Below are 23,107 nucleotides of genomic sequence, written 5' to 3'. Positions count from 1 at the left end.
GATCTCCTCTCTTCTAATGTCGCTCTCCATCGTTGTCTGTCTGTCCCTCAGACAGGAGATAACAGCAGAAAAGATAGTCAGAAGGATCAATGCAGATTCTCAGTCTGCCAACAGCTTGTCTGCCCTCTCCTCATCCACGAGAAAGAGGCACGGTTTTGGCTGTGATGTCAGATGAGACTGACCTATGTTTACTGGACATTTTGCAAAGGTCGTTCTGTTGTATATAGGAGAAATGAACAAAGAATGAGAAGCACTCAACCAAATTCATGAAAGCACATGATGTGCTTTACTTGGAACAACCTATATAACATTTCCTAAGTACTTATTTTAGGGGCCTCCACAAAACATTATACCTGAAGTAAGCGAGTCCCCAGTCACATTCTGTGATCCAAAACAACAATAATAATAATAAACTAACACTCTTGCCTTTCTTGCACTAACACTTGCACTTGTCTTTTCTAACTAGCACTGACTTTGCTAATAGCTGCTTAATTGAGAGAAGAAATTGCTTACTATGACTAGTCACTTTACCCCTACCTACATGTACATATTACCTCGATTATCTCGACTAACCTGTACCCCCGCACATTGACACGGTGCCAGTACCCCCTGTATAGCCTCGTTATTGTCATTTTGTTGTTACTTTTATTTTTTTACTTTAGTTTATTTAGTAAATATTTTCTTACTCTTATTTTTCATAACTGCATTGTGGTAAGATCTACACCTGTTGTATTTGGTGCAGGTGACAAATACAATTTGATTTGATAGGCTTTGTGGTTGTCTCACCTAACTACCTTCAGATTAATCCACTGTAACTCCCTCTGAATAAGAGAGTCTGCTAAATGTCTTAAATGTAAAATGTAAAGAAAAAATAACACAGTCGATGGGAAATATTGGGCCTGGGCCTTTAAGGACACCGGATGCAGCCTCTCTCTCTGTCCACTCCAGTTGTCCTGTGTGAGTATCCTATCACTATCTCCAATTACCAAACAGCTCAATCCTAAACTTTGCACTCAGCCTCCACCACCAGGCAGACCATAGAACTAGACTAGAATAACAAAGAATAAATTGCCATGGTCTGAGGGGCTTTGTCTGGTCTAGTAATTTGATTTCTATGGTTCAGATCAAGCACTGAGAGCCCTACAGGAGAACGTGTTAGGAGCAACCTTTAATTTAGTGGTGTAGTTTGTTGAGGGCGAAAATCCCCTTGAGCTTCAGTACTCAGAGAGGAGAGGATGTGGGAAGTTGGGGCATGGTAGTATAACGCAGTATGTTGCAAAAAGTTTAACCAAGTAAGACATGACAGCTACTAGTCAATTTCATCTAAGCCATTTTGATGCCAAAAAAGTCAATGGATATCACAGAAAATATTGTTGTTTATATTATTAAGATGGATGTGGTTAACTATATAGTAATAGGAAGCCATGTAAAAAGGCATCTTGTAGATGAATAACATGCATGTGAAATTCACACACATAATTCTGAAAGTAGCATATTCTGTTTTTGCCACCCAAATATGTTTAATATAGATCCAAATAATCTATTTCCATCTAGGCCTACTACAAAGCTGGAAACTCTGTATACAGCATTGCTGAACCTGCCACAATGAATAGTGCCAACTGTAAAGTTTGGTGGAGGAGGAATAATGGTCTGGGGCTGTTTTTCATGGATCCGGCCCCTTAGCTTCAGTGAAGGGAAATCTTCACGCTACAGCATACAATGACATTCTAGACGATCCTGTGCTTCCAACATTGTGATAACAGTTTGGGGTATTACAATGCCCCCGTGCACAAAACGAGGTCCATACAGAAATGGTTTGCCAAGATTGGTGTGGAAGAACTTGACTGGCCTGCACAGAGCCCTGACCTCAACCCCATCGAATACCTTTGGGATGAATTGGAACGCCGACTGTGAGCCAGGCCTAATCGCCTAACATTAGTGCCCGACTCCACTAACGCACTTGTGGCTGAATCGAAGCAAGTTCCAGCAGCAATGTTACAACATCTAGTGGAAAGCCTTCCCAGAAGAGTGGAGGCTGTTATAACAGCAAAGGGGGGACCAACTCCATATTAATGCACATGATTTTGGAATGAGATGTTTAACGAGCAGGTGTCCACATACTTTTGGTCTTGTAGTGCATATTGTAATAAAATGTAGGCTACTAAAGAATAAAGCAACAAAAAAAACTGTAGGGTTCAAAAGTCTCGTTGTCCCTGGTAGCAGAATATGATGGGTTGGTAGCCTACCAGTCAAAGATGCAATTCTAAGCCTATTCTTTCCGTTTCTACTAAAACAAACTGGAAATGGTGCATGCGTATATACTGTAAATGCATAACATACCAGAGAACACAATGCGATGTGTCCGACTCCCCTGTTGGCCTAAATATAAAAATAGTTCCCGTTATAGCAACTAGAAAAAAAGGTAGACCCTGCTCCGTCAATTGACAGCGTGAAGGCTTGCCTTCTGCTGCACAAAAAGCGGCAGGACAAGAGGCGACATATGGGGGATGGTCCCAGGGCCGGCTCTAGCTTTTTGGGGACACTAAGCAAGATTTGGTTGGGGACCCCCCCACCAAGCGGATCAAAAAAAGTGTGGCCCCCCTCTTGATGGCGGATAGAAAAATGTATGTTTGAAAGTTAATTTCCTGCAATTCTACACATTTTGCCATGTGGAGGAGAGAAAATGTTGCAATTTTTTAACACATTTCATGCAATTCTACTATTTTGTAATTGGGCAGAGATATATTTTTGCTGTTTCAAAGCATGTTTCTGCAGTTCTACTGATTTTTCCATGGTGTGGAGAGAAAGTTTTGCAGTTTTAAAGCAAATATCCTGAAATTTTACACATTTTGCCATGTTAATGATATCCGAGTAAGAGTGACGACAAAAATCAATGAGGACCACCTGGAGGTCAGGGCCCCTGGGCATGTGCACTGCGTGCCCAGTCAGTATTCGGCCATGATTGCTATAAATTTAGATTACTGGCTAGACTAATTTAACAATGTAAAAAATGTTAGCTGACATGGCTAATTGAGTGACTGTCAGTGTTAGATACTACTGCACTGTTGGAGCTAGGAACACAAGCATTTCGATAACATCTGCTAAATATGTGTATATCAATGGAGGCTGCTCATGGGAGGACGGCTCATAATAATGGCTGGAACGGCGCAAATGGAATGGCATCAAACACATGGTAACCATTACACCAATTCTGCTCCAGCCATTACCACAAGCCTGTCCTCCCCAATTAAGGTAGCACCAGCCTCCTGTGGTGTATGTGACCAATAAAATTTGATTTGAAAACAGGAGAAACTGCTGAAGCACAACCAAATGTTGAACTTACACCTTGTGTATTCTACTATTCTAACTCTATATTCTATTCTAAGTTGAGAACCAGACAGTTCTTAAAAACTTTTTTGGGGGGTGGGCCCCCTAGCAGCCTGGGGCCCTAAGCAACTACTTATGTCGCTTATGCCTGGAGCCGGCCCTGGATGGTCCAATGGAAGAATAATGTTATGGTCTTTAAATGAACACCCCAGTACAAATACCGCTGGCTGAATCCCCACACAAGACCGGAAAATGTATCTGAAGCTTCCTGTAACGTAAAAAAAAACAAAAAAACTCGTATTTCCAAAAAAGGACGAGTGGTGGTTCAGGTTGAAAAGCACTTTGATAAGTGGTGTAAGCTTAGACAGTGTATACCTATTGCAGATATGTGTCAATTCATTTATTTGATTAACAAAAGTGCATGGCTATTTTACCCATAGCCTAATTTGCAAAAATGACGATGCGGAATAATAATTCCCTGTCTATCGGCAATTCCATTTAGTCTACTGCACTTTTCCCGCCAGTTCAGTAGATGACGCTAAAGCTGATAGGTCCAACGTCTGGACATAAACGCTCTTGAACGCCTTCCGTCGTTCCTTCCGGTTCCGGTCCCCTAGCAAGTGGCAAGGTAGGCAAATGCCTAGCAAACATAATCTGAATAAATCTAAGACATCTTACATTGTATGAAGCTGTTAGTCGCAATTTTAGATAGATGTGTATGTCATTGTTGTAAACGTCCACACATTTCTCCAAAAAGCTTTATATTATTCGAGATGTAGGTTAAAATACACAGGGTAGTCTAGCTACCTACACGGACTTCCCTGCTATGTCCTCGTATCAATTAATTTTTTAATTTTCTTCCAAAGCCAGTGTGATAGGTAGTAACCACTGCCGGATGCAACTCATTCAAAATGTGGTTTTATCATTAGACTAGAAGCATGGCAAAGTGTTCGTTACTTACCTCATTTGGGAAATTAGCCCATAGTTGTCCGAAGAAGCTAGCTAGCTTAACGTACCTACCGGCTGGGGTAATGTTAGTTGACATCACAGTTAGGACACCCAATCTTGTGACGTTAGTGACCTTACAATCTTGTAGTAGGCTGTTTGCCAGCCAGTATGTGGGTAGGTGGACATCCCTGTTATATTGCATTTTACGCTAACGCTTGTCTCATTGTCGGTTGTGTGAATAGATGCTGATGCCTAAGAAGAACCGTATTGCCATCTATGAGCTCCTCTTCAAAGAGGGCGTCATGGTGGCAAAGAAAGATGTGCATCTGCCCAAGCACCCTGAATTGGCCGACAAGAACGTGCCCAACCTTCATGTGATGAAAGCAATGCTGGTGAGAGGCATTTGAACTTTAGGAGATATTGGTTCTACTGCACCCCTGCCCAGTCATGTGAAATCCATAGATTAGGGCCTAATGAATTGATTTCAATTTACTTATTTCCTTATATGAACTGTAACTCAGTGAAATCTTTGAAATTGTTGCATGTTGCATTCATTTTTGTTCAGTATATTAACCTCCTGCAAGTGTCCCACCCTAGTCAACAGCCAGTGGAATCGCGTGGCGCGAAATACAAATACCTCAAATGCTATAACTTCAATTTCTCAAACATATGACTATTTTACACCATTTTAAGACGAGACTCTCGTTAATCTAACCACATTGTACGATTTCAAAAAGGCTTTACAGCGAAAGCAAAACATTAGATTATGTCAGAGTACCCTGCCAAAAATAATCACACAGCCATTTTCAAAGCAAGCATATATGTCACAAAAACCAAAACCACAGCTAAATGCAGCACTAACCTTTGATGATCTTCATCAGATGACACTCCTAGGACATTATGTTATACAATACATGCATGTTTTGTTCAATCAAGTTCATATTTATATCAAAAACCAGCTTTTTACATTAGCATGTGATGTTCAGAACTAGCATACCCACCGCAAACTTCCGGCGAATTTACTAAATTACTCATGATAAACGTTCACAAAATACATAATTATTTTAAGAATTATAGATACAGAACTCCTTTATGCAATTGCGGTGTCAGATTTTAAAATAGCTTTTCGGCGAAAGCACATTTTGCAATATTCTGAGTACATAGCTCGGCCATCACGGCTAGCTATTTTGACACCCACCAAGTTTGGGACTCACTAAACTCAGAATTACTATTAGAAAAATTGTATTACCTTTGCTGTTCTTTGTCAGAATGCACTCCCAGGATTTCTACTTCAACAACAAATATTGTTTTGGTTCCAAATAATCCATAGTTATATTCAAATAGCTCCGTTTTGTTTGTTCGTTCAGGTCACTATCCGAAGGGTGACGCGCGAGTGCATTTCGTGACAAAAATTCACAATATTCCATTACCGTACTTAGAAGCATGTCAAACGCTGTTTAAAATCTATTTTTATGCTACTTTTCTCGTAATATAGCGATAATATTCCAACCGGGCAACGTTGTATTCATTCAAAGGCTGAAAGAAAAAAATGGAGAATTCTCGTGAACGCGCATCTCAGTCTCACTGTCCCCAAGCTGACCACTCACAAACTCTCCAGTTGTTCTTCGCACAGAGACGGTAGACACCCCATTCCACTTTCTGGCGGCTTTAGAGAGCCAATGGGAGCCTTAGAAAGTGTCACGTTACAGCACAGATGCTGTATTTTCGATAGATGCAACAGAAGGACAACAAATTGACAGGGCACTTCCTGTATGGAATCTTCTCAGGTGTTGGCCTGCCATATGAGTTCTGTTAGTGTTTTCTATCCAAATCTACTAATTATATGCATATTCTCGTTTCTGGGCGAGAGTAGTAACCAGTTTAAATCGGGTAAGTTTTTTTTTTTTTTTTTTTTTTTATCCGGCCGTGCAAATACTGCCCCCTAGCCCCAACAGGTTAAGTGAGTGGACAGAGATACAGCTTCATCCTATCCAATCAGAGCACCAGGATCAACGTACAGCCTGCCCTTCTCTTTACAGACAGGCAAGCTTGCCAGTTGAGTTTAGACCACGCACATGACTGACTCAAAGACGGTACAGTAGGGTTTAGACACTCCGTGACTGAGAGATGAGAAACATACTTGCATGCACCTGAAAAATTAAATAAAAAAAAGTTTTGTATCACGGGTAATTACAAAAGAATACTCTATGATTGCATCCAGAAAATTGCCCATATCAGTTACGATACTAATTTTGTCAGATGACTCGCCACACCCCTAGTGTATTCATTAACAGAAACTGTTTACTTCAATCTGAAAACACTTTTCAATTACGAGAGTTTCTATTGGACACATTTTATCTAGGTACCTCCCCGTTTGTTTCCTTTAGTGAACAGTTTGTTGCTAAACGTTTTTCAACAGATTCCGACTAATGAATACACCACTGATGTGGATTTTCAGACTTGCACACAGTTGGGTTACGGGAAGTGTTTCCCTAGCATGTCATGTCTGTTGGATTTTGGGGCTTTGTCTTTATATAAAAAAAACTAATATTTTTTTCATGTTCGCTTTTTCAGTCCTTGAAGTCACTTGGGTATGTCAAGGAGCAATTTGCCTGGCGCCATTTTTACTGGTACCTCACCAATGAAGGTATCCAGTACCTGAGAGACTTCCTGCACCTTCCACCTGAGATTGTTCCCGCCACCCTGCGCCGCCAGATGCGTCCTGAGACCGCGAGGCCCCGGCCCAAGGGTACGTCCACTTATAGGCTAACCATTTTCACACTAATGAGCTGCACTGTCCTGGACTGGTTACACATTAGGTTTGGGAATTGCCAGGGACCTCACGATACTTAGTTGCCGATACAATATGTATTGCGGTTCTCACTTCCTATATGTAATACATTTCGATACTGTTATTTGATGTTTCAAACATATTGCTGCCCATGTCTGCTTCAGAAAGACAAGGGCTTGATCGTTTTTGATCAGTCATGGCAATAAAAGTGATGGGGTGGGGGGGTGGGAATGGTTTACTATTTAAAAACAAGCTATAGGATGAAAAATACAGGCGTTTTGGCGCGTATACAGCTGACTAGCGTTAGCTAACGCTACCTGGCGCTGTGTTCCAACCCTGGTCCTGGAGTACCGCCACCAGTACACATGTTTATTGTAACCCTAGATAAGCACACCTGATTCAGCTAATCATCAAGCCCTCAATGAGTTGAATGAGGTGTGTTTGTCACGGGCTACAGCGATGAGATGATTAAAGTATCGATATGTAAAAATAAAACTGAATCTGACTAATCATACATATATATATTTTTTTATACCCCCATCACTATTAGATATCCACCTCGTTACTGGAAAGGACAATATGAAAATAAAGTAACCAGCATAGTATGTGAATGGGGTATTACTGCTCCTAATGAGCCCCTACTTCTACAACCGGTCTGGGTGACTCCAGTCCTGGGGGGCTGCAGTGTGCTGGCTTTAGTACCAGCCCTGTACTAACAACTGATTCAACTAATCGTGGTCTTTGATTTAGACCTTGATTGTTTGACTAAGGTGGGTTAGAGCAGGGCTGGAACAAGTCTGCATACACTGCATCCCTCGAGCTGGACAGTGAGGACTATTGGATTTTGTACTGTATAGTCATAGGTGCTGATTGGACCCAAACCTGATGTTCCTTCCTGTGTTTTTGAGTCTGACATCCCACCCAGCTGAGCGTTGTCTTTTCTTTTCCAGGTATGGAGGGAGAGAGGGGAGAGAGGCCTGCCCGCTTCAACCGTGATGGGGGTGATCGAGACAATTACAGAAGATCTGCTGCACCACGTATGTATAGTTTTACAGAATCCCTCTAATCCTAACCATCGCTTTCAACCAACTGGGAATTTCACGATCTGCTGACTAGTGTGCTTTGTAGCTCCAAATATCTGCCTTGAGATCCAGTAGTTGGTGAGCACATTTGTTATTGGTAATGACTTGTTTCCTCAGCCTTTGACTAGTATGAATGGTGATGAATGAAGGAAAATGGCGATAACTTTAAAACGTTTTGGAATAGGTTTTGATTACAAGCTGTTTTCTTTACAGCTGGTGGAGACAAGAAAGCAGAGGCAGGTGCTGGTTCAGCCACAGAGTTCCAATTTGTAAGTACTGTATTGCCTAATGGTAATGTAGCCTGAAGCAGGTGCTCAACTCTGTTCCTGGGGACCCACTCAGTATGCTGGTTACCATGACAAGTCTGAATAATAAATGGTTGTTTATTGTATAGCCTACCGTTGAAAGGTTGTATACTGTACATCTATGGTACTAGAATAGGCAATTCAAAGCCTTATTTGTTTGCATTTAAGTTGACTCAACAAGATGACATTGCCACGAGCAATTGATTATACGCTATTATGAAAAACAACATACATTGGGCAGCCAGACGCACTGAGTAAAGTTATTTGGGTTGACAAATTTTGGACAAGAATTGGAAACATAACCGTATGACACTTGTTTTGCTGACCAACTATCTTGTGACGTGGAAGCTTATCCTTTTCTTTGTTTTCAGAGGGGTGGATTTGGACGTGGCCGAGGACAGCAGCCTCCTCAGGAGTAAATGTCTATCAATTACTTTACAATAAACAGAAAACACAACTTTGCCCTTTTTATTTGTCAGTACTTTAAATATGTAGCATTCTTTCCAATGTTTGTGTGGACTGGGGAGTTATTATTTTGCACACTACAGTAATTATCCTAGCTAAAGCGTGGCAGAGGTTATTCAAAGTACAGTCCTTTAGTCAGGGGTTTATCAACAACCTATAGTAAATACAGGTATTAAAAGTGGAATACTAAGTAGCTAGACACTGTTACAATGGTCAAAAAAAGGCAAATGGAATCCAGATCTGAAATACTGGTGTTTATTTGTTGGCACATTTATATTACAATCTTCAGTCTTCTCACTGGTTTTTCACAGTCCCAAATGACAATGGTAAATATTCCAGTGACGTACACCTTGGAGAAAACAATTACTACAAATATGTAGGGAAGGTCAAGGGCTTGTGCTTAGGGAAAAGCACACTTATATTTTAGGTAGCCCAAATAGCTTTCTTCACTGAATCCCATCTGATTGTGATTTTGTATATAGCAGGGGAGTATCACCCCTACTACAGGGTGATCAATAGAAAAATAATCAAGCTGTCAGAGTAGTCACTATCCAAATGCAATGCCATGAAACAAATACTGCTGAGAATGCAAGAATCCTCAACTGGACATTCACTGACTGAGGCAAAACTGTTTCACATGCGTTGCAGAATACTGCCTGACCACTAGGTGGTGTGATATAGGCAAGTTTTACATCACTCCGGTGAAGGGCCAAGGAGGCCTATCTGAGCAGAGGCTGCGTTTGAGCCTTTTAAAATGCCTACATCCACTCCTTCCGGCTTTCACTGCGTGCTGTGTGAAATCATCCTAAGGAAGAGAGAAATGCATTTCTAAAGGACTCGAGCAGGGTATATTTATACAGTACTTATCCCTTTCTTAATAAGTATTGAATTCTTAAACCCCTCCACTTCCAACTTTCATTGTATTAACAAAAGGAGTTGTATGTATTAGATGGAAGGAAAGGAGAAAAATACTTATTGACTAAAGCATAAGGTTTATCTAGCTAGTATGTACAAGATCTGTCAGGAACACAAGAAAAATCGACAAAGTACAAACAGGTTAAAGAACAAGTGGTCATTCATTGGCTGTTACATATGGATATCCACATTCATTGCCCTTGCTTGTGCCCATTTTGAATAGAACCCCTTCACTTTAGAGATTTTCCAATTCCATCTAATTTGATTGATAGCTCATTATCATATAAAGAAAATGGTGGACTTTAGGGAGGCTGACCACAAAATTCAATAATAGGCCTAAATGTATTCTGCTCTGTGGGGCTAAGGTGGTATACAGTTCCAAGACTTAGCCCCCCACACCTTTCGATGCAGCTCATTTAATGAAGCAGTAAGGCCAGAGGGATGTGGTATATGGCCAATATACCACGGCTAAGGGCTGTTCTTAAGCACGACGCAACGCGGAGTGACTGGACACAGACCTTAGCCGTAGTATATTGGCCATATATCACAAACCGCAAATTACCTTATTGCTTTATAAACTGGTTACCAATGTAATTAGAGCAGTTAAAATGTTTTGTACCTGTGGAATACAATCTGGTATAACACAGCTGTCAGCTAATCCGCATGCAGGTCTTGAACCACCTAGTTTATAAAAAGCAATAAATGGTTCAAAGTAGAATTTCTATTGATATCAGTAATCCACTCACCAATTTAGTTCAACCCTTACATTATAGAATAGACCTTGAGTCTGGGATTGGGGATAACATACACTCGGTTGCCAGTTATTAGGTGCCTCCAGAACAACCTGAATTCTTCAGTGCATGGAAACGTTGCTCAATTGGTATCAAGGCACCTCACGTGTGCAAGGATAACATCCCCCACACCATTGCCCCATACTGCTTATGTCAAATCCTGACTGCCATCAGCATGACTCAACAGGAATCGTGATTTGTTTGACCAGGTGATGTTGGTGATTGCGTGCACACTGGAGACGCTTCTTGTTTTTAGCTGATAGGAGTGGAACCCGGTGTGGTCGTCTGCTGCATTAGCCCATCTGTGCCCATCCGGTAACTGGATGCCTCCTTTTTATAGCAAGCCACGGCCACGTGACACACTGGAGGAGCGAACTATTTTCGGGAATGGGGTGGTGTACCTAATAAACTGACCACTGAGTATATAATGCTCATTTTGGAGGGTGAATGATGAGCTACTGAAACAACGACAGGGCAGAAGAGATAATAGGGAGATGTTACATATGTTGGTTCTGTCAGAAGACTAGGATAATGACAAAGCTTATGGTAGTGGTCTGGAAACAGCATTCAATCCAGTGGAAACCCTCCATTTTGTATGTTAACAATTCAACTATGGACTTCACTTTATTTACACCTCAGCCTCAAGAGGTCTTTGTAGAACATCTGAGTCATCTCTGCTGCTTATATCATCCATGATAAATGGGGTCTTCTCTTCACCCCCCCAATACAAAGCTAGCAACATTTACTTGTTCTTTAGCCTTAACATATACTGTGTATCAAAGCAACTCGTCAACAAACCTTACAAAGCCAACCCTACAGCCATGGCTGAGCAAAATATAGCCCTCACAAATGCATCAGAGGAACTGTTTTGTCATTTGTACTCACCTTTGATCTATACAGAAATAAACAATTTACAATAAAACGTCTTACATGCTATCTACAGGGCCTCCAGTTTCACAGTATTGAGCCAGCTGCTCCATGCCACATCTAAAGGCAAGTATAGCAGGTTGGCTAAAGATTTGCCAGACGTTTATGAAAATAAAATAGTATTCAAAGCATTTTTACATGTTAAAAACAAGGTCTCAAACTGTACAAGGCTTGTTTGTTTGTTCTGCAAAGACAGCATTTTAGATTAAATTACTTTCAATATCAAGCAGGTGTTTGTTTTGGGGATGCAGATTCAATACTAAAAAGGGTAAAACATTTTTACTGAAAAGCCCCCCCAAAAAATAATCTACATTATTCAAATATACATGTCTAGTAGTGCTTGTTTAAGTGAAAAATAAATGTTATGAACGCAATGTAAACATCTGATATAAAACAGAGGTTAAAGTAAGGGGTGAGAATCTGAAAATTTGATAAAAAAGGTGGTGTGTGTGCTGGGTGAAGGCAATTGTCAGTCCATGGATGGCACAAAATAAATGGAGGAAGACTGCAGTTGTTCACACCATGGAATTCTAAATTATAAACTGATACATTTTGGTCGGTGGGGGGGGGGGGATCTGCTTACTGTTACGGTGTCTGTAGTGAACCACTACGAACAGACTACTAGACTGTTAAGTAGGTAAAGACACTGGAGAACAAAAGGGTCTCAGTCTATTGGGTAAAACACCAGGGTAAACTCTCAATGCTAACTCACCAAAATGGGGACTGTGCTACATATTTAGTTGAGTAGACATTCTTTCTATATTTTTTTTCTGCCTAAAAGTCAATATTGAAATGGCTAGCTAGCTTCCAGACTAAGGGAAAATGTATAGGTTACTTGACGATCGGGTCAAATGGGGAAAAGGGCCTCGTCTTTCTGATGAAACCTGCAAGATATTAATACCAAGAACCACAATGCGGAGCTAAATGAGAATTCAAAGAACTTAGTTACCAAAGACTATCTGCTGCACAATCTGTATCAGGTGACCCCAATGTGCAAAACATAGCCAGCGATCATGCAAAACAAGTCACTTCCTACAACTGTCTATTCAGATGCACAGAACATTTCCTATCCTTAAAAGAGGGAAAACACGCTCTTGGGCACAATCATACACAGACAATAACCAAAAGAGGAGACATTAAAAAGACCACTGACAGCATTGTGCTTAAGCACTAAGTATACACTTTTACATCACAACAGTAAAAAGTAGTTCTTGCATTCAGTAAACACCACACTAAGGGTGTGTTCAAGGTAGGAGAATGAGGGAGTGAGGGATGCTTCATGAAATTTTCAATAAAATGAAACGAACAAGGGGGTCAAAAATTACATTTCCAAATTGTTTCAGAATCTTCACTCAACACTTGTCAAGTCTGCACCACAATTCTGGCACAAATGAGTTGGCAAGGCAAACCATGTTATTTTGAGACAACAAAAAGTAAGTAAGAGGGAGAGTGGTGGCAAGAGCTCCTGGGGTTGTGTTTTAGTTATCTGATACCCGACACGGAGCTCTGGCTGATGTTGTAGGTGGGGGAGAGGTCTCCGCCTATCGTGGCCACCAGGGGCGTCCCGTTGCTGGTCAGGCAACCATCCTTGAGAGGCTCGAAGTATGTGGCCTGCACAGGCTTGTGACACTGCAACACTTGTATTGCATCGTCTATTTTAAACCAATCCCTTTTTCTCCCTGTTAAAAGGAACAAGAACAGACACCATTGTGGCACAAGTTTAGAAAGACAGACATGAGAGGCATCTATAACCAGAATTCAAACTGTAGTATAATCAGATTGAAATGAAAGCCACTTACCAATGTTCACTGAGTCCTCCCAATCCTCCAGGACCTCAGTTACGATAAGAATGTAGACGTAGGTTCTGTGTTTCCTCTCTCGGTTCTGTAAGATAGACAGTTTTGACATTTCTTTTTTTCAGAACAAAGTCCATATTTTCTCTCCACTCCCAAACAAGCTTTAGCATGCCTAAGCATGTCATAACATAAACTCACCTCAAATATTCCAACTAGGCGACCTAAAGTCCCCTTCACACCTGCCTGTGGAACAACAACAAAAACAAGGAAGCGAATCAAAACCCTATCTACGGATTAAAAACATAACTCTTTCAATCTTAAGAGTCCGTGTCACTGTGGCAATCGAGTCATTAGGTGTGTGTAGCCTGTGTGTTACAATATGTCCTGAAGATGCCATTAGAGAAAACATCCTTCACACAACTGTCCTGCTATAAAATGTAATAAAGTGTACACACCTGTGCCTCTACCCGTCATGGTTCACACCAAATGGTGTTTTATATACAGTACCGGTCAACCGTTGACACCTCATTCCAGGGTTTTTCTTTATTTGTACTGTGTTGTAGAATAATAGTGAAGACATCAAAACTATGAAATTGCACATATGGAATCATGTAGTGAACATAAGTGTTAAACACATATCTTATATTTGAGATTCTTCAAAGTAGCCACCCTTTGCCTTGACAGTTTTGCGCATTCTCTCAACCAGCTTCATGAGGTAGTCACCTGGAATACATTTCAATTAACAGCTGTGACAAATAAGTTAATTTGTGGACATTCTTTCTTAGTGAGTTGGGGCCAATCAATTGTGTTGTGACAAGGTAGGGGTAGTATACAGAAGATAGCCCTATTTGGTTAAAGCCTTTAAGACATGGTCAGTCAATCCAGAAAGTTTCAAGAACTTTAAAAGATATTCAAGTGAAGTCGCAATAACCATCAAGCGTTATGAAACTGGCTCTCATGAGAACCGCCACAGGAAAGGAAGACCAAAAGTTACCTCTGCTGCAGAGGATAAGTTAAGAGTTACCAGCCTCAGAAATTGCAGCTGAAATAAATGCTTCAGAGTTCAAGTAACAGACACATCTCAACAACTGTTCAGAATAGACTGCATGAATCATGCCTTCATGGTCGAATTGCTGCAAAGAAATCACTACTAAAGGACACCAATAAGAAGAAGAGACTTGCTTCGGCCAAGAAACACAAGCAATGGACATTAGACCGGTGGAAATCTGTCCTTTGGTCTGATGAGTACAAATTTGAGATTTTTGGTTCCAACTGCTGTATCTTTGTGAGAGGCAGAGTACGTTAACGGATGAATTTCGCATGTGTGGTTCCCACTGTGAAGCATGGAGGATGAAGTGGGATGGTGCTTTGCTGGTGACACTGATTTATTTAGAATTCAAGGCACACTTAACCAGCATGGCTACCACAGCATTCTGCAGCGATACGTCATCCCATCTGGTTTGCGCTTAGTGGGATTATTTGTTTTTCCAACAGGACAATGACCCAACACACCTCCAGGCTGTGTAAGGGCTATTTGACCAAGAAGGAGAGTGATGGAGTGCTGCATCAGATGACCTGGCCTCCACAATCACCCGACCTCAACCCAATTGAGATGGTTTGGGATGAGATGGACTGCAGAGTGAAGGAAAAGCAGCCAACAAGTGCTCAGCATATGTGGGAACTCCTTCAAGATTGTTGAAAAAGCATTCCAGGTGAAGCTGGTTGACAGAATGCCAAGATTGTGCAAAGCTGTCATCAAGGCAAAGAGTGGCTACTTTGAAGAATCTCAAATATATTTTGATTAACACTTTTTTGGTTACTACATGATTCAATGTGTTATTTCATAGTTTTGATGTCTTCACTAATATTCAGCAATGTAGAAAAATAGTAAAAATAAAGAAAAACCTTTGAATGAGTAGGTGTGTGCAAACTTTTGACTGACACTGTACAACAAAGTGTGAAAATGCCATATCTTGTTTGTGTCCCCCAGAGATGGTGAGGGGTAATGGGCCAGTTTGATACATTTTCCTTAGCCAGGATAGTCCACTAACAACTGCCACTGTTTTCTAGAAAGTCCTAGGTTCCATTTAATTAATAAAAACATACACATCACATAAAAGTTGACTAGATAAAAACAGCATACACAGAAGCACACACATTATACGCAGTAGCATAAATACAAAATGACGCTCACATATCCTACTAGATTTGTGTACAGCTCTTTTGAAGGCAGACATGCTAGCTAGCTGCCGTGTGGATAAGTCCAGCTTATTCCAGAGCAGTGGTCCAAAGAACTGCAGACTGCCTTGGAAGGCCATGTTTTCCCTGATGGTTGTGCCAGCAGGTGCGGGTCCCATTGGTCATAGGCTTTGGCTGCTGGTGCGTACTGCTGGCATCCTCTAGTTTCAGTCTATTAATAAACTTGGACTCCATAGTGAATAATACCAGTATATACCCCAGTATCAATCCCACGCCCTTCATGCCTTCAACCAGATCATATGGGGAAGACCAGCACTAGGGTGACTGGAGAATAGGCAGGGTTTGGATAGCATAGGCAAACCTCAACCACATCTACTCAAAATGGCCACCAGCTCCATATCAACCACCTCTACTCAAAATGGCCACCCTGTCCATATCATAATGAGAACATGAGTGAAGAACATGAGCCGTAGAGCTGCATTCGAGTCTAGTTAGCCTCCAACGGGTCAGGTCATTTAACTGGATGAGTGGCTGTGAACACTAATACAAAGGTACTATGCATAACCCTTAACCTGCTCCTATGTCTTTCAGCTCGGACCTCACAAACTTCTACAGATGCACCAGAGAGCATCCTGTCAGGCTGGATTACTGCATGGTACGGCAACTGCACCGCCTGAAACCGCAGGGCTCTCTCTCCAGAGGGTAGTGCATCGAGCTGTTGTGGTGACCGGCAGTTATGACCGCAGTCAAATTCCATGTGACCGTTGGGTCACAGTAATATCCTCCTATGCGCTCTGTACATGAATGGGGCTGATGTGTTGCTAGTACCCAACTCGCTAACTACCGTCAGGTCATGAATGGCCTGCTACTCAGCGCTCCATTGTCCTTCAATCACTCTGACATCAATGCAAATGTAATCGAAAATCACAAACACATCATGAAAACAGTATCATGCTTTAGGCTACAATGTTTGACCTCACTGCGATGATAAAGTTGAAACAAGAAGTTCAACAAAAGGTTGAAACTGTGGAAAACACAGTGGATCTTGTTAAAAACCATTTCAAATCAAATTGTGTCACATGCGCCAAATACAACAGGTAAAGTAGACTTTACCGTGAAATGCTTACTTACGAGCCTTTAACCAACAACGCAGATTTAAAATGAAAAAGTAAAACATTTGCTAAATAAACTAAAGGATTTTGTATTTTTTTTAAATAACAATAATGAGGCTACATACAATGTGTACCGGTACCTTGTCAATGTGGAGGGGTACGGCTGAAGTGACATTACATAGATAACAAACAGTGTAGCAGGAGAGTATGTAAAGAGTGTGAAGGAAGGTGAATGGCGTCAATATGCATGTGTGTTTTGTGTGTGTGTGTGTCCGTGTGTGTTGCAGTGTCAGTGTAGTATGTCAGCGTGTGGTTAGAGTCCAGTGAGTGTGCACAGAGCCTGTGCAAGAGAATCAGTGCAAAAAAGTATAAATAACAATACAAATAAGAGGGTCAACGCAAATAGTCTGGGTAGCCATTTGATTAACCGTTCAGCAGTCTTTTGGTCCCAGACTTGGAGCTCAGGTACTGGATGGCCTTCCTCTGACACCACCTGGTATGGTCCTGGATGACAGGAAGCTCGGCCCCAGAGATGTACTAGGCTGTATGCATTACCATCTGTAGTGCCTTGCGATCGGATGCCAAGCAGTTGCAATACCAAGTGGTGATGCAACAAGTCAGGATGCTCTCTGCAGCTGTATAAATTTGAGGATATGAGGTACCATGCCAAATCTTTTCACCCCCCCTCTGGAGGTTGGTATATAAACTTGGTATTGCAATTTTTTTTTTTTAAAGCCGTTACGCAGCAACTCACTGCCTTCCTGAAGACAAACAATGTATACGAAACGCTTCAGTCTGGTTTTAGACCCCATCATAGCACTCAGACTGCACTCGTGAAGGTGGTAAATTATCTTTTAGTGGCGTCAGACCAAGGCTCTGCATCTGTCCTTGTGCTCCTAGACCTTAGTGCTGCTTTTGACACCATCGCTTATGACATTCTTTTGGAGAGATTGGAAACCCAAATTGGTTTACACGGACAAGTTCTGGCCTGGTTTAGATATTATCTGTCAGAAAGATATCAGTTTGTCTCTGTGGATGGTTTGCTCTCTGAAAAATCAACTGTACATTTCAGTGTTCCTCAAGGTTCCATTTTAGGACCACCATTGTTTTCACTATATATATTTTACCTCTTGGTGATGTAATTCGGAAACAATGTTAACTTTCACTGCTATGCGGACAATACACAACTGTACATTTCGATGAAACATGGTGAAGCCCCAAAACTTCCCTTACTGGAAGCATGTGTTTCAGACATAAGGAAGTGGATGGCGGCAAATGTTTTACTTTTCAACAAAAACAGAGATGCTAGTTCTATGTCCCAAGAAACAAAGAGATCTTCTGTTGGATCTGACAATTAATCTTGATGGTTGTACAGTCGTCTCAAATAAAACTGAAGGACATCGGCGTTACTCTGAAATCTGATCTCTTTTGACGAACATATCAAGACTATTTCAAGGACAGCTTTTTTCCATCTTCGTAACATTGCAAAAATCTGAAACTTTGTCCAAAAATGAGGCAGAAAAGTTAATCCATGCTTTTGCCACTTCTAGATTAGACTACCGCAATGCACTACTTTCCGTCTACCCGGATTAAGCACTAAATAAACTTCAGTTAGTGCTAAACACGGCTGCTAGAATCTTGACTAGAACCAAAACATTTAATCATATTACTCCAGTGCTAGCCTCTCTACACATGCTTCCTGTAAAGGCTAGGGTTGATTTCATGGTTTTACTGCTAACCTACAAAGCATTACATGAGCTTGCTCCTACCCATCTCTCCGATTTGGTCCTGCCGTACATACCAACACGTATGCTACGGTCACAAGATGTAGTCCTCCTTATCGTCCCTTGAATTTCTATGCAAACAGCTGGAGGCAGGGCTTTCTCCTATAGAGCTACATTTTTATGGAATGGTTTGCCCATCCATGTGAGAGATGCAGACTCGGTCTCGACCTGTAAGTTTTTATTGAAGACTCATCTCTTCAGTAGGTCCCATGATTGAGTGTAGTCTGGCCCAGGGTTGTGAAGGTGAACGGAAAGGCACTGGAGCAACGAACCGCCCTTGCTGTCTCTGCCTGGCCGGTTCCCCTCTCCACCGGGATTCTCTGCCTCTAACCCTATTACGGGGGCCGAGTCACTGGCTTACTGGTGCTCTTCCATCCCGTCCCTAGGAGGAGTGCGTCGAGTCACTAACGTGATCTTCCTGTCCGGGTTTGGCGCCCCTGCCGAGTTTGTGCCGTGTAGGAGATCTTTTTGGGCTATACTCAGACTTGTTTCAGGGTAGTAAATTGCTGGTTTTAAGATATCCCTCTAGTAGTGTGGGGGCTGTGCTTTGGCAAAGTGGGTGGGATTATATCCTGCCTGGTTGGCCCTGTCCGAGGGTAACGTCGGATGGGGCCACAGTGTCTCCCGACCCCTCCTGTCTCAGCCTCCAGTATTTATGCTGCAATAGTTTGTGTGTCGGGGGGCTAGGGTCAGTCTTACGTCTGGAGTATTTCTCCTGTCTTATTTGGTGTCCTGTGTTAATAATAATAATACAATTATTATTATTATTATTATTATTATTATTATTATTATTATTATTATTATTATTATTATTCTTATTATACCCTGCTGGTCATCTAAGAACGTTTGAACGTCTTGGCCATGTACTGTTATAATCTCCACCGGCACAGCCAGAAGAGGACTCCTACCCCTCAGAGCCTGGTTCCCCTCTAGGTTTCTTCCTAGGTTCCTGCCTTTCTAGGGAGTTTTTCCTAGCCACCATGCTTCTACATCTGCATTGCTTGCTGTCTGGGGTTTTAGGCTGGGTTTCTGTATAGCACTTTGTGACGTCGGCTGATGTAAAAAGGGCTTTATGAATAAATTTGATTGAAATTTGATTGATAACATGTTATGGCACTGGGTGTCAAATAAAGTGCTACCTTTTCCCTTTGTAATCCGTGATAGTTTACAAGCCCTGCTACATCAGACGAGCGTGATAGACGATGAAGTGGGATTCTTAGTCCTGCATTGACGCTTTGCCTGTTTAATGGTTTTTCAGAGGGCGTAGCGGGATTTCCTATTAACAACTGGATTAGTGTCCCACTCCTTGAAAGCGGCAGCCCTAGCCTATAGCTCAATGCGAATGTTGCCTGTAATCCAAGGCTTCCGGTTGGTATATGTATACTGAACAAAAATATAAAGCAAAAATGCAACAATTTCAACGATTTTACTGAGTTACATATAAGAAATCAGTGAATTTTAATAAATTCATTAGGCCCTAATCTATGGATTTCACATGACTGGGCAGGGGTGCAACCATGGGTGGGCCTGGGAGGGCATAGGCCCATCCACTGGGGAGCCAGGAACAGCCAATCAGAATGAGTTTTCCCCACAAAAGAGCATTATTACAGACATAAATATTCCTCAGTTTCATCAGCTGTCCGGATGGCTGGTCTCAGATGATGTTGCAGGTGAAGAAGCCAGATGTGAATATCCTGGGCTGGCGTTGTTACACATGGTCTGCGGTTGTGAGGCCGGTTGGACGTACTGCCAAATTCTCTAAAATGACATTGATGGTGGCTTATGGTAGAGAAATGAACATTCAATTATCTGGCAACCGCTCTGGTGGACATTCCTGCAGTCAGACATCTGTGGCATTGTGTTGTGTGACAAAACTGCACATTTTAGTGGCCTTTTGTCCCCAGCACAAGGTGCACCTGCATAATGATCATGCTGTTTACTTAGCTTCTTGATATGCCACACCTGTCAAGTGGTTGGTTTATCTTGGGAATGGAGAAATGCTCACCAACAGTTTAATGGCGCCGGAAGAGATGGCTGCTGTGCTATTGTGTGTACATAATGTTTCTGCCACCGTCTCTTATGACCGAAAAGAGCTTCTGGATATTAGGACAGCGATTACTCACCTCGTGCTGCACAAAGATTTTTTCCTTTAAAAAGTCGGACACAAAGGATTTACTTCAGACACCTGACAATGCCCAAATCCCCATTTGCATGAAGAAGAGAGAGATATCGGGGACATAGGTCGGGGTGCCTTGTAAGGATCCGACGGCGAGTGAGTAAATCCCCTCTACCATCAATCTTAAAACTGCCGGGGTTTTTGAAACCATTGGCAAGATAGAACAGCTGCCTCCAGTAAGACAAGCGGTGGCGATCTGTGTCTATATGTAAATAACAGCTGGTGCACAAAAACTAATATTAAGGAAGTCTCAAGGTATTGCTCGCTTGAGGAAGAGTATCTCATGATAAGCTGTAGACCACACTATTTACATAGAGAGCTTTCATCTATATTCTTCGTAGCCATCTATTTACCACCATAAACCGATGCTGGCACTAAGATGACACTCAACGAGCTGTTAAAGGCCATAGCAAAAAAGAAAATATTAATCCAGAGGCAGCGTTCCTAGTGGCCGGGGACTTTAATGCAGGGAAAATTAAATCCGTTTTACCTCATTTCTACCAGTATGTTAAATGTGCAACCTGAGGGTTAAAAAAAAACAAAAAAACTCTAGACTACCTTTACTCCACACACAGACATGTACAAAGCTCTCCCTCGCCCTCCATTTGGCAAATCTGACCATAACTCTATCCTTCTGATTCCTGCTTACAAGCAAAAACTGAAGCAGGAAGCACCAGTGTCTCGCTCACTCAGAAAGTGGTCAGATAACGCAAATGCTAAGCTACTGGACTGTTTTGCTAGCACAGACTGGAGTATGTTCCGGGCATTCAGGAGTATACCACATCAGTCACTGGCTTCATCAATAAGTGCATTGATGACGTCGTCCCCACAGTGACCATATGTACACATCCCAACCAGAACCCATGTATTACAGGCAACATCCGCACTGAGCTAAAGGGTAGAGCTGCTGCTTTCAAGGAGCAGGACTCTAACCCGGACGCTAATAAAAATCCCGCTATACCCGCCGAAGAACCATCAAACAGGCAAAGCGTCAATACAGGACTAAGACTGAATCGTACTACACCGGCTCCAAAACTCGTTGGATGTGGCAAGGCTTGCAAACTATTACGGACTACAAAGGGAAGCACAGCCACAAGCTGCCCAGTGACACGAGTCAACCAGATGAGCTACAAAACGTCTATGCTCGCATCGAGGCAAGCAACACTGAACCATGCATGATAGCATCAGCTGTTCCGGACAACTGTGTGATCACGCTCTCCATAGCCGATGTAAGACCTTTAAACAGGTCAACATTCAGAAGGCCACAGGGCCAGACCGATCTCCAGGACGCATACTGCGAGCATGTGCTGACCAACTGGCAAGTGCCTTCACTGACATTTTCAACCTCTCCCTGTCCGACTCTGTAATACCAACATGTTTTAAGCAGACCACCATAGTCCCTGTGCCCAAGAACACTAAGGTAACCTGCCTAAAAGACTACCGACCCGTAGCACTCATGTCTGTAGCCATGAGGTGCTTTGAAAGGCTGGTCATGGCTCACATCAACACCATCATCCCATAAAACCTAGACCCACTCCAATTTGCATACCGCCCCAACAGATCCACAGATGATGCAATCTCTATTGCACTCCACACTGCCCATTTCCACCTGGACAAAAGGAACACCTATGTGAGAATGCTATTCATTGACTACATCTCAGCGTTCAACACCATAGTGCCCTCAAAGCTCATCAATAAGCTAGACTTGGCGCTCCAGTATCGCTTGCCGTGCGGTAGTTGAGAGAACAGTCTATGACTGGAGTGGCTGGAGTCTTTGGCAATTTTTGGGGCCTTCCTCTGACTCCGCCTGGAAGAGAGGTCCTGGATGGCAGGAAGCTTGCCTCCAGTGAAGTACTGGGCCGTACGCACTACCCTCTGTAGTGCCTTGCGGTCAGAGGCCGAGCAGTTGCCATACCAGGTGGTGATGCAACCAGTCAGGATGCTCTCGATGGTGAAGCTGTAGAACTGAGGATCTGAGGACCCATGCCAAATCTTTTGTCTCATGGGGGGAAAGGCGTGCCCTCATTCACAACTGTCTTGGTGTGTGTGGACCATGATAGTTTGTTGGTGATGTGGACACCAAGAAACTTGAAGTCTGCATCGCCTGTTTGATGGTTCGTCAGAAGACATAGCAGGATTTCTTATAAGCTTCCGGGTTAGAGTCCCACTCCTTGAAAGCGGCAGCTCTAGCCTTTAGCTCAGTGAGGATGCTGCCTGTAATCCATGGCCTCTGGTTGGGATGGATTGTCACCTTGTTAATGCAGAAATACTGGTTAATGCCAAAAAGTGGCATTTACCATTTACCCTGAAAACTTGACGCACCCATCAAATCCATCCCCGCCAAGGGTGTGCTCACTTTACCCACTGAGGCATCGCAACCAGAACCACCATAAAGTTTATTTCTGAGTACAGCGAGTAATCTTTATTCTCTATCCAATGACCCACTAAAGGCGGTCTGTCAAGAGGTGTTCAAATCCAACGCCCTTTCC

At 42.3% G+C, this 23,107-nt stretch overlaps 3 protein-coding genes across 6 annotated transcripts in view; 1 reads left to right on the top strand and 2 right to left on the bottom strand.

The window, feature by feature from the left end:
* The window catches only part of LOC115151029 (protein kinase C and casein kinase substrate in neurons protein 1-like), a 70,766-nt gene extending 66,431 nt beyond the window's left edge, over nucleotides 1-4,335 (bottom strand). The window contains exon 1 of one of the 2 annotated variants that reach the window (XM_029694944.1): nucleotides 4,289-4,335. The gene's annotated coding sequence lies outside the window, so the exon portion shown is untranslated. Of the gene's footprint in view, nucleotides 1-2,340; nucleotides 2,452-4,288 lie in introns of those variants that run through there. The other variant, XM_029694942.1, reaches the window with a different exon arrangement.
* Nucleotides 3,856-8,915, top strand: LOC115151031 (40S ribosomal protein S10). Its single transcript, XM_029694948.1, has 6 exons — nucleotides 3,856-3,955; nucleotides 4,518-4,667; nucleotides 6,850-7,024; nucleotides 8,017-8,103; nucleotides 8,362-8,417; nucleotides 8,825-8,915. Exons 2-6 carry the CDS (start codon nucleotides 4,518-4,520, stop codon nucleotides 8,870-8,872), a joined length of 516 nt encoding a protein of 171 aa, XP_029550808.1. The 5' UTR covers nucleotides 3,856-3,955; the 3' UTR covers nucleotides 8,873-8,915.
* Nucleotides 8,916-9,157: 242 nt separating this feature from the next.
* The window catches only part of LOC115151030 (diphosphoinositol polyphosphate phosphohydrolase 1), a 31,856-nt gene continuing 17,906 nt past the window's right edge, over nucleotides 9,158-23,107 (bottom strand). Inside the window, exons 3-6 of one of the 3 annotated variants that reach the window (XR_003867193.1) lie at nucleotides 13,546-13,590; nucleotides 13,351-13,435; nucleotides 10,453-13,230; nucleotides 9,158-9,723 (exon numbers count right to left, since the gene is read on the bottom strand). Coding sequence is in view for 2 of the 3 variants with exons in the window: in XM_029694946.1 (XP_029550806.1) it covers nucleotides 13,034-13,230; nucleotides 13,351-13,435; nucleotides 13,546-13,590 (327 nt within the window). In the remaining variant the exon portion in view is untranslated. Of the gene's footprint in view, nucleotides 13,231-13,350; nucleotides 13,436-13,545; nucleotides 13,591-23,107 lie in introns of all 3 variants that reach the window. The other 2 variants (XM_029694946.1, XM_029694947.1) reach the window with 2 other exon arrangements.

The sequence above is a fragment of the Salmo trutta genome, chromosome 16, assembly GCF_901001165.1.
Source record: "Salmo trutta chromosome 16, fSalTru1.1, whole genome shotgun sequence".
In the NCBI taxonomy this organism is placed as follows: domain Eukaryota; kingdom Metazoa; phylum Chordata; class Actinopteri; order Salmoniformes; family Salmonidae; genus Salmo; species Salmo trutta.
The sequence above is the reverse complement of the archived record's forward strand: the minus strand, read 5'-3'. Positions and strand labels throughout refer to the sequence as shown.

Coding starts and splice junctions, on each gene's coding strand:
- LOC115151031 (XM_029694948.1), top strand. CDS start 4,518: ATGCTGATGCCTAAGAAGAACCGTATTGCCATCTATGAGCTCCTCTTC. Junction 4,668..6,849: donor ATGTGATGAAAGCAATGCTG/GTGAGAGGCATT, acceptor TCGCTTTTTCAG/TCCTTGAAGTCACTTGGGTA. Junction 8,418..8,824: donor CAGCCACAGAGTTCCAATTT/GTAAGTACTGTA, acceptor CTTTGTTTTCAG/AGGGGTGGATTTGGACGTGG.